Raw genomic sequence first — 11,543 nt, 5'->3', positions numbered from 1 at the left:
GCTTTTTTTTTACCTAAGGTACAGACGGTCAAACTATGTCTAGAACGGACGAAAATTTTTGAGATCCCTAAATATCTATACTGATCACATCTACTGGTGTCGATCGACTATATTTCAAACTGAAGTTGTCGATCGCTAAAGTGTCTACTAATGTATCATAACCTTTATATTAGGTTTATAATAAAACTACCACATTATGAAGCGACTATATGAAGGAAACTTCTCGGGATCAATCGACACAAGCCGATGTGATCGGTATATATATTTAGTGACCCTGTAAAAAATCATCAAATTCGGACCTCGTTTGACCGTCTGAATTTCCGTTAAACCAAAACACCACTAATATGCCTTAAGAGATGACTCATTACCAAGATGCGAATGCCGAAAGCTGTTTACATATTTGAAATCACCTCATTTTTGTCACTGATCAAACACGGTCACACCGAGGAAATCCATTTGGAAAATTCCCGGTTAATGGTGTTTTAATATGTCAAAACGCCTTTTTTTGTTAATCGTAGGTACGCATGGTGAAATGATGTCCAAAACGAACAAAATTTTTACAAGGTCCCTAAATATATATATCGATCACATCTACTGGTGTCGATCAACAATATTTTGAAACTATAAGTTATTTGTGACTTTTTTTAGGAATATTTTTCAAGAATTCTTTTATTGTTCCAAACTTTTAAATAAGAGTATTATGTTTTTTTTTCTAATACAAGTCTGTAAGGCTCGGCCCGTAAAAACCCGCAATACCCGTTTTAGATAGGCGTGTTTGGATCTTTATATTTGTGAAAATAACCGGCCCAACTTAGCTTGTCACTTTATCTAAATGTACTAAGGCCCGGGCCGAGCCCGCTACTCATAGGCCGGACTCGGCTGAGCCCGACTGTTGACCAACCCTAGGCCCTAACACATTAGTGAACATGCGTCCTTTAGGAGAACTTAAACAGACTTATCTTTTCAATATACCACATTTGTGAGCAGGTTTGAATCAAACTCCAGAATAATAGACTCTACAAACACCCAAGAGCAATTAGAAAGAACAAATCACAACGTACTATATGCCTAAATCGTTCTCTTAGCTTTTTTCTTTCCACATTTGTAAATTCCAGCTAGTATTACTTATATATAAGGCATAAATACCAATTTGCACCTCAAACTTGGCTGAAATTGCCGATTTACACCCCGAATTTGTATTTGAGTCAATTTACCTCCTAAACTTGGTAAAAATTGCCGATTTGCACCCTATCCGTTAAATTTCACTGTTTATATCCAATTTTGCGTCACATGTCATGCATTTAAGGAGTAGTATTGTCATTATATATTTATTCATATTGAATAATGAAATAAATTAATAAAATTACTTAAGAGGAACACTTGCTACAATGTTTGTTTTTTCAAAACATGTTATTGATTTATATATTTATTATTTTATGTGATATGGTATGTTAAAAGATATTAGAAAAAATATAAATGAATAAATACATTGAAAATTAAAAATAAATGTGTGTTCCGAGAGAATTACTATTCTACCATTGTGTGTGTCTTAGCCTTATTAGGTTTTCTGTTAGAGATAGATTCGCATCTCTGTAATAGATTAGGACTCTGAATCCTACGAGATTGTGGTTAGGTAATGCCTATATATTTGCCTCATTATCAATCAATAAACGGTTACGTTATGTTCTATTACGTCGTTATTATTCTCGTTTTGTTCATCCTCCAACAATGTGTACATATAAAAATATATTTATGCACAACACACTATATTTGAATGGGTGAGTATATTGAATATATAATTCAAAGTAGGGTTAAGTAGGTAGAAAAAAAGATGTAAATAAATAATTTGATTAACAAAATAATCCTCATTTTAAAGTATATTTTTATTTGTTTTTAAGAAAAATATAAATATATAAAGACAATATTATCCCTTAAATGCATGACATGTGACACAAAATTGGATAGAAACAGTGAAATTTAACAGATGGGGTGCAAATTGGTAATTTTTACCAAATTTAGGAGGTAAATTGACTCAAATGCAAGTTCGGGGTGCAAATTGACAATTTCAGTAAAGTTTGGGGTGCAAATAGACATTTATGCCTATATATAATGACGCATAGGAAGTTATAACATTGGACAAATCTAACTCCATGGTTTACAGGAGGACACAATGGTGCATTCCAGAAGCAGATTCCAGTTTGTAAATTATAAATTCAGATCGCAGAATCCATCAGCTGGAGCTTGGCATGGGAAATGACTTCCGATCATTCTTACAATATTCTGGGTACGACTTAGATCCAAGAGTTGCATCAACCAGTAGGTCGATGGTAGGATCATGATAACTGTTTTATTGAAACAAATAGACTAATTATATACGGTACTACAATATAATGAACCTACATCAAATCTTTGCAGATACCACTACAGTCTATAAGCATCCTACAAGATTTCTCCCCCTAAAAAAGTGTACAAAGTTTCAAAGACAACTTCCTGCTATACATGAATCTCATTAAACATTAATTTTTTTCTCATCCAGCTCTTCAATCACCATCTTGCATGATCTGCTGTAATGACTTTAAGGCCCAAGGGTAGTCTCAAAATATCAGAAATTCGACTGTTTACATGTTTATGTAGAGAATACAGTACGTACTTTAATGGTTTCTGTAGTGTTCTAGTAACTTAGATAACAGATTTAGACAGGTGACATTCCTATTATAACAAATGCAAGGAGATTTCTCTTTCCTATTCAACAACATTTTATACTGAAGGAAATAAAAAATGAACATTACATTTTTGTATGTTTTCCTGGAGCTTTCTTAAAAGTATAAAAGGCTGGTAGAAATGGTGCTCACCGATATCAGCAAGTTAAAGCTGTCTGATGAGAGCACAGCGTCATGTTTTGGCATAACATTCAGATGAGACTTGAAGAAAAATCTAAGTCAACATTCAACCGCAACTCATACCCACATATAAGCAGCTATAGCTTCTGAACCTTTTGAGGAGAAGGAAAAAGTTTTTTTTGCATTTGATCGAGCTTTGCAATAAAATGTTGTCTCACCACATGGACTTAGGATTTTGGGGCTGTTTCTGGAGATATTGCTCATTTCTTCTGAGGGGACATGGTCAAGCTCTGACCTGAGACAATGTCTTGGATGCTTTCGTTTTCTTAGGATAGATGGTGAACTCTTAAAGGTCATTGCTGCACTTGTCAATACAGAATCTAAATCATTACAATCAACAGACGTTCCTCTTTCTCGGCTTGGTGGAGTGCAAAAGGAATCTGAACTAAATGCTGTCTGGATGTAACTATCTGTGCTTGGGAATTCACCATTTTTTAAAAAAAAATCAAAATCCTCTTGTTGGAGTGGCCTATAGAACAAGCAACCAGGATTTGAAGCCTCTGAAAGCTCGGTAGCTCTAGCAGGCATCTTTAGTGTCCTCATAACCTACATAAAAAGTAAAATAGTCAGATCACAGATAGCTACAGACTTTATGGACATCTTATTATTTGATTAGGTAAAAGACCTCTGAGCATTCCCAAAGTTAGATGGATGTATAATTAGAGATATGTTAAACATAATAGTATTTGTAAGTGCACAAGTATGCTCCAGTTGAACTGCTACCTGCACTACCTTTGTAGTTTTTGCCAAAAGTTCCCTGAAGTTTATTACTCTTAAAAGAATGGAAAAGGCGAAAAGCCCTATCATACTGGCAAGCCTCAACACAAGCATGTAGAAGAATGTTAAAACACTGGCACTAATGAATGATGACCATGTAACTGTATTTGGAATTACACCTGCTGATAACATATCTTCTTTGACGTTCAAAGCCAAATGCCACATTTTTGCATCTGAAAAGACTTGGAAAATTGGTCACCAGTTATGGGATTAGTGAAATGGTCACCTATATGAATATCCATTTCTACTAAGTACTAGCTTAAGCAAAAAAGGTACTTCTATGTATATGTAGTTCCTGAGCTGAAATTAATAGCACATAAGGAGATTGATATGTACCTTTACAACTGTGCTGTAAGTGAAGACATCCATTGCTACTAATTACTAACTGTCCTCAAGCAGTAATAAATGGAGTGGTAGAAAGCACCAGTACTAGTCCCGCAGTTGGCTCTATTACCATGAGGAGTCATCCATCTCGGCCGGAACCTACAGAACTCTCTCTCTCTCTCTCTCTCTCTCTCTCTCTGGCTACAAATTTAAATCCAATCAGGTAGAGAATGAACTGTGTACAGGATTGGTCAACAAGATTCATGAGATACGTAATGAGCTTAAATGCAGCCGCACTTGAAACATCATCTTCCAGAAAGCAGTAACCAGTTCCTCTATCCTTTATCACTTCCAATTACAAATTAAAAAAACTAGCTACTATCTCTAGACTATCCAGAAATATATCATATGAACATTCATGACTCACTAACTTACAAGGTTACACCTTAGAATACTTGTACCTCTACAATACAAGTTCCACAGCTTCCACCACCTCCACAGTTCATCAGCTTCCCCTAATCAAAATTGGAAATACAAGGTATCTATAATGTGCATCATCTAAACATAAGAATAATATATTTCAAGTAGCACTACCAGAAATGTATATGAACATAAGACAAATATCACACTCAAGTAGCACATTTCTAAAGTTTTCAGTACACTGCTCGTCATCAAGGCACTACTTTCCCTTCATTCGACAATGATAAACCAATTCTTATCGTAACTAAGAAATTCAATTATGCTATAACTTTGAGTGAATGCCATCTTGGACCACGGAAAGCGTAGGGCGGGGGTTGTTCATTTTCATAGTGTGATGCAGAACACAGACACTTAAAGAGTTCCAACATTAGCAAATGCTCAACTAGGATCATTACAGCAGCAATGATTACTCTCCGGTTTATATCTAACCCAACAAACATTCGAAACGACGATGATGAGCAATGCCTGTAGAACCATAACTTTGACAAGTTCAGTTCATATAACATTGCATCTATTACAATCCACACAAACTGCATCTCTTTCTAACAGTACTCAACTCCAATTTCTCAATTCCTATTTGTCAAAACTAAAAAGTATCTATCAAGTTGAAGCATTAATGCAGAATTGCAGTGAGATAAACATATGGAAAAATATCAAGTAATGTAATCAATTTGAAGTGAGGAGGAGGTGTGAGTTATAATCGGAGAGATTGAGAGGCGAACCTGCCAAACACGGAGGAGGCGTTGGCATTGCGGGTGGTGGTGAGCTTTATTCTCTTCCAAACCAGACCGCCGGAGTCGTAAGCCCAAAATGCATCCGCCATCTTCCTTCTCTTCTCTTCTGTACGCTCTCTTCTGAATTCAGTGGGTTTTGTAAAGCTTACGCTTATCGATGGCTTCAGATCGTCTTCAATCCATAAGGAGCTTCTTCAATTCTTGATTTCCGATGAAGATCTCATCGCCTTTCTGATGTTTATACCTAGAAATCCACAACAGTTCATTGGTTGAGTGGATTTAGGGTTTTGAAATCAATCGAAAGAGGGGCGAGCTCACATCGCTACGAGGGCTGTGTTCGGTCCTAATTAATTATTTTTAGACGGACTAATATCCAATACAGGTTAATTATTCAGTTTGAGTTTTACATTTTTTTTAAATATAACTCCAACGGATCCGGGTCTGAAATGAATTGTTTCGGTTATCGGTTTTATTCGGTTCTAAGATGAATACGTAACCATATAATCTTCATGATACATTCAATCATTTCATGCAATATATAATTATATAACTCTATCAATAAGTAAATAAGAGAAATCAACTAAATTACAAACTATCCCACAATATAATATATAAAGTCCACACAATAAATTAACATGCAATAATGACGATTCCTAATAAAATTCCTATTCTTTTAAATTAAAATCTCTCGTACAAAATAAAATGCACTAAGAGATTTATAAAAGTGAAATGACATGTTTAATTCTAAATAACTCATCACAAAAATTACTCTAATATCTAAGTCTACTATGGTACAAGCACTCCGGTCATGGTTCTTAAAGTTTTTATGCTTTATGTATTATTGTATTTAGCATAAAGACAGCATATGATGTAATGCATCTTACTTTTAAGTTGTTGTTTAATCAATACGTCATATTGTTATTTGAACTATATTGTTCAGTATATGATTTGTCAAACACTCTAAAAATTGTTTTTCATTCTCATAGCACTTGAGAAAAAACAGTTGGAGAAAAACAATTTACCAAACATTGGAATGATTTTATTCACAAGAAAACTATAACACTCCAGTCTCCTGACTAAAAAAACAACATTGAAAAAAAAACTAAATATGGCCACAACAATCCCAAACTTGCCGGCAGAGCAAAAAAAAAAACACACACTTGTACACAAATTTGTTCTTCAACCCAAGACATGCGCTATTTAGTGCTTCACAGAGAATTTTTCCCAGAGAGTTTTTTTAGTATTTGCATGATGAGGGAAGCAGCAGCATGCCTTGGAGCTATCTGGTAAAGCTCGGGAGCCTTTCTCTGCTTTGCGACGGCGCCATGTTGTTAGTAGGATCCCAAGGGAAGAAGCTGCCAGATGCTCCCAGTGCTTTAACTGAGAAGCATCTACTTTCTTGCTAAAAAGCCACCAGAACTTCAAGAAAATATTCCTTAAATCACCGGCTCTGATAACAAATGCTTCAACTTTCCCTTGTGCAATAACATTCTCAGTCGAGATGGGTATATCCAGATACTGGGGAGATCTGAACCAACTTAAGAGTTCTTCGCCATAAAAATCTCCCTTTTTAAGCCACTTGTTGTTTGAAAAGCCACTACTTGTTCCAGTTCCACCATGGGAGAAGGTGATTGCGCTTCCTTGAGTGAACAAGAGCAATTTTCCAATTGGCTTCCCCTCTTGAATAATATAGCTATCTTCAGTGTAAGTCACCGGCACAAGATGCTGACGAATTGCTTTCAACACCTTCTCATCTAGTGTTTGCAGCAGTGGCGCCTACCAATATTAATTAAATTAATAAGTTCTCCAACACACTTTGGGCTGAGAAGAGGAAGTGCTAACCTTTTTCAGTGAAGCATCGAAAATACATTGAATGATCCTTTGTTTGTCTTTTTTGGGAAGAACAGAGAGTATATTTTGCACATTAAGATCACTGTTTTCTTCAAGTTTGTGGATGTTATCAATGATCACTGTCTCCATTATTTTCTTTTTCTTATTGGTCCCTCCTGTTTCCATATCCTTCGAGAGGTTGTTTTTGAATAACCATAAATCAATATCAGGTTTCATCAATCGGTTCTTCTTTTCCAAAAGATGCCTTTTTGTTCTTTCTTTGTAACCCTGTACGTGTATATATGTTTCCTTATAATTAGTTCACTAGACTCGAAATATATATTCATGAAGTAAGGGTTGTATGAACACAAACCTGAACCCTTGCATTGAGAAATACTAAAAATAGCGCCATGCCAGTTATAGATATCGAAGCAGAGAAGAAGATTTCCAGAGTGCCCATACTGCTATTTAGGTTTGAACCAAAAGAACTGATAAAAGCAAAAAAAAAAAAAAAAAGGTTAAAAGCTCAATCATATCTATCTTGCTTAAGAAAATAAAGGTTCGGATGAAACAAAGATAGAGATGTATTGTATATACAAACCTCAAATTCCGTAGCGCCCACCAAATTGACTGAAACATCTTTCGTGAGACAGGCTCTTCATCACTTACCACATCAGACTGTAGAGCATAGAGATATATACCAAAGTCGAAAATCTTTGGTTCAGTGTCATTCACTGAGCATAAGGCATCCCAGTTTGAAATATTATAATCAACGGTTTTAGAATATGTGAGGTTATGTTGCCTGACGTTACAGGCCACAAAACTCTTACTTGTATTTAAATTTAACGCTTCGTTTTTTAATTGATCATGTGCATTGAGACAGGCTAGGGTACTGGTGGGTACCCGATGCCCCTTTTTATTTTTCTTTTTTTTATTTAACTTTTTAACCTGTTAAACGAGTCATCAAGTTATCCATTTAAATTTTGACACGTGGCTTTGTTTTTTTTTAATTTTTTACAAATTTAATAACATTATTGATATCATTTTGTAACGTTGTTAAAAAACATGTATTACAAACCATTAACATATTAATTACACCAAATAAGACAAATATTACAATTTACAATCAGGTTCGTGGTAATTCTTGTAATTAATTGATAAAACATGTAAATAGAATAATTAGGACAATTTTACACAATATTACACTCTATTACATGAATAATGAGAAGTTGACTATTATATGTGAATATGAAAATTTACCACATTTAAAACACATTCGTCTTAATTTTTGTAAACAAAGCCATAAACATGTAAATATGGTAGTGACGTTGTAATTACATCTTATAGAGCATTGATTACTAAAATTTTATCAATTGATCTTATTTTTGTAATAACAATGTAAAAACGTAATAATCTAAAAAAGCACCCAATTACACAACAAAATACTCTACTATTATAAATAAGGGCAAATTGACATTTATGTGTAAATATGAACATTTACTACTTTTACAACACATTTGTCCTCAAATTTGTAAATATGGTAATGACCTTGTAATTACAACTTATACGACATTTATTACAAAAATGTTTATCAATTGTCCTGATATTCGTAATAATAATGTAAAAAATATAATAATTTAGAGTAACAACTAATTTCTAAAAGGAGTACTATATTACATGAATGAGGATAATTTAGACTCTTTTTTTGTAAATATAGAAATTTATAATTTTGCAAACCAATTGTCTTCAAATTTGTAAAATTAATTAGAATCATGTAAATATAGTCTTGACCTTGTAATTACAACTTTTACGACATTTATTACAAAAACAGTTATCAATTGTCCTGATATTCGTAAAAACAATGTAAAAATATAATAATTTAGAATAACACATTTTCTAAAATGAGACCAATTAATACTCTTTTATGTAAATTTAAAAATTTATTACTTTTGCAACCCAATTGTCTTCAAACTTGTAAAATGAGTCAGGAACATGTACATATGGTCATTACATTTATATGACATTTATTAAGAAATTTTGTGTGAATTGTTCTCTTATTCGTAATGACGTTGTGGAAAAATGTAATAATTTGTTGAGTAATGAATATTACAAAATAAAACCATCTAATTACACAACTGAAAACTCTATTACATGAATTGGTCACACGAACTCTTTTGTGTATATAGAATAAAAATTACCACTTTTGGAATACATTCATCTTCGAATTTGTAAAATGAGTCATGAATATGTAAATATGGTCGTACTCTTGTAATTATAACTCATATAACATGTATTACAAAATAATTTATCTACCGTCCTTATATATGTAAAAACGTTATAGATAACGTGAAAAGTTTGTCAATTATAAAAATTACACAAACTAACTCTCTATTACATGTACAAGGACTCATACTCTATTTCTGTCCATATTTTAAAATTCTACCACGTCAGGCACGAAGTTATCGACATTTTTTTTAAAATAATTGATGATCCTATATTTTTTGTCATTACCCTATAATTACCATAAATAAAACGGTGGACGTAACTATGAACATTACACAACACACGCCCAATTAGATAACTATGGACGTATGCTCTATTACGTGAATGAGAATACCTTCTAGGATGGTTAGTCAACACTGGTGGTTTAACATAATTAGTGAAAATAACATAATAATTTAAACAAAATGTGTTGTAGATACTATTCAAACTCATAATTTTTGGTTAAAATATAAAAAGTGTAAGATAGCTGAATAGATGTGACAGTTGAGAACATATTGAGGAATTATAAATATTCATTATAAGAATTAAAACTCACTACAAAAGTAAAATATTGTATGTAAGAGTCATATAGGTCCTTATTTCAGTACTATAAAAAAAATTAGATTGTTCAGGTGTAGATCTATTTTCGGGATTTTGGAGGCTTTCTATTTTGTTCATTACGAGGACGGCCACGGCCCTTTTTTGGTTTTGCTGGTTTTTCCTCTTCTATCTTCATCTTTTTGTTGCCAACATCCTCTTCATCTCCATCAGTCAAAGCCTTCATCACTTTCATCAATGCTTGGTTTTTTGGGTGTTGTAACAACCAAAGGGCAAGTTGCACGCGACGATTGATAGAATCTAACTGTATTGATTCAGCTTATTAGAAGAGTATGATAAGAAAACATTATTGCTTGTGATTAAAAGTTAATTAACATACCTCATCTTTCAACGGATTATCATAGTGTATAATGTATCTAAGCAACAAAATGCCACAATCAAAGCTATTCTTCTGGATTTCAATATCATCGACCCGAGAAACCTTGAATGAACAAAATGACCATCCTTTCTCAAAAACACTTTTGATTTCAATTTCAAATAATGCGTCCAATGCCAAAAGCTGTAGTTCAAAAAACAACAACAACAACATAAGTTTAATGTCCAATATATTTGCAAATTTTGCACATAATCATGTCTTAAAAACTAAATTTTTATCAATACCATATAATAAACAAGATCCTTTCGAGGGTTATTGCGTAAACGGCTCGGACAAGTGTCCCATATCTCTACACGTTTTTCTGCTACTTTAATCACAGCGAAAAACCAATGGTGCGGGCTAGTGCCCTGGTCTAAGAAGGGGATAAAAATCTACAAGAAATAAAGTGTTAGCACAGTATCATTATTTGACATGTTTATGTAATAAATTATTTTACAATACCTTTTCAACATCATTTAAGCTTTTTGTATACTGTAGTGTCCCATTATACTTCTTCTTTAAGTTAACAGCAAAATCTGACAATTGAGCACCTCCATTCTCGGCAATCTTAATAGCCGCTGTCTGTATGAACATACTAACCTTAGTAATGATAAGGGATATGTCAAAATAAAAAATGTACACTTGTGAAATCACAAAGTATAGATCATACCACAAAGTATGTAGTGTAATACCATGTAGAAGAATTGTAATCCCTAAGAAGACTGAACGCTGAATTTATAATCTGTGTATAAAAAAAATACAAGAGTTAACTAAACTCTTATATCTATTGTTGACATAATGTAAGTATGGTCATACCGGAGATATAACAAGTTTTTCTGGCTCTAAGCATTTCATGTTCGAACGAGAAAGGTCTTCCTCATCAGTTTTGAATACTATATAACTGCATATAAAAAAAAATAAGATTGTGTTAGATTACTTAGATTGATAGAAATAGTTTTAGATATTGATCATGCATCAATTGAGGCCCACTTACTCTAGATTTTCTAGCTCCAGAAATACAAATCCAATCAAATATCTATCGTCATCATAGAGATCTTGACACCCTGTGAAAGGACCAATATTTACCGACTCTTTTGGCCTTTCATCCATAAGCTTTGCAGTCATGAATTCCAATTTTCTACCCACCTCATCCAAATCATCTAAGTTCATATCGCTTGATGTGGACTCCTGCTTCACTACAATGTTTTTTTTCTTTAGTTCCCTGACCTGTGAGTTTAAAACATAAATAATTAGCATGCAGTG

The 11,543-nt window shown here is 33.4% G+C and overlaps 2 protein-coding genes across 7 annotated transcripts; both read right to left on the bottom strand.

Moving 5' to 3' along the window:
- Positions 1–2,103: 2,103 nt before the first annotated feature.
- Positions 2,104–5,597, bottom strand: LOC126804957 (uncharacterized). 6 transcript variants are annotated; one of them, XR_007673813.1, is made up of 5 exons: positions 5,204–5,597; positions 4,014–4,516; positions 3,624–3,860; positions 2,853–3,446; positions 2,104–2,342 (listed from the first exon to the last, which is right to left on the bottom strand). XR_007673813.1 is itself a non-coding variant. In XM_050532021.1 (5 exons), exons 3-5 carry the CDS (start codon positions 4,044–4,046, stop codon positions 2,958–2,960), a joined length of 759 nt encoding a protein of 252 aa, XP_050387978.1. In that variant the 5' UTR covers positions 4,047–4,516; positions 5,204–5,459; positions 5,534–5,549; the 3' UTR covers positions 2,374–2,957. The 6 variants fall into 6 exon arrangements, 2 of the variants coding, with proteins under 2 accessions (XP_050387978.1, XP_050387979.1); XM_050532021.1 differs by lacking the exon at positions 2,104–2,342 and having other exon boundaries at positions 2,374–3,446; positions 5,204–5,459; positions 5,534–5,549; XM_050532022.1 differs by lacking the exon at positions 2,104–2,342 and having other exon boundaries at positions 2,375–3,446; positions 3,624–3,850.
- Positions 5,598–6,232: 635 nt separating this feature from the next.
- On the bottom strand, positions 6,233–10,454 carry LOC126804958 (cyclic nucleotide-gated ion channel 1-like). The gene is made up of 7 exons (XM_050532024.1): positions 10,245–10,454; positions 9,989–10,169; positions 8,869–8,888; positions 7,647–7,993; positions 7,419–7,533; positions 7,058–7,333; positions 6,233–6,991 (listed from the first exon to the last, which is right to left on the bottom strand). The coding sequence occupies exons 1-7, from the start codon at positions 10,452–10,454 to the stop codon at positions 6,416–6,418; spliced, it is 1,725 nt and encodes a 574-aa protein (XP_050387981.1). The 3' UTR covers positions 6,233–6,415.
- Between the last annotated feature and the right edge of the window lie 1,089 nt (positions 10,455–11,543).

Source organism: Argentina anserina, unplaced genomic scaffold (genome assembly GCF_933775445.1).
Source record: "Argentina anserina unplaced genomic scaffold, drPotAnse1.1, whole genome shotgun sequence".
NCBI lineage: Eukaryota > Viridiplantae > Streptophyta > Magnoliopsida > Rosales > Rosaceae > Argentina > Argentina anserina.
Note: the sequence above shows the minus strand (reverse complement) of the source record. Positions and strands in the feature narration are given on the sequence as shown.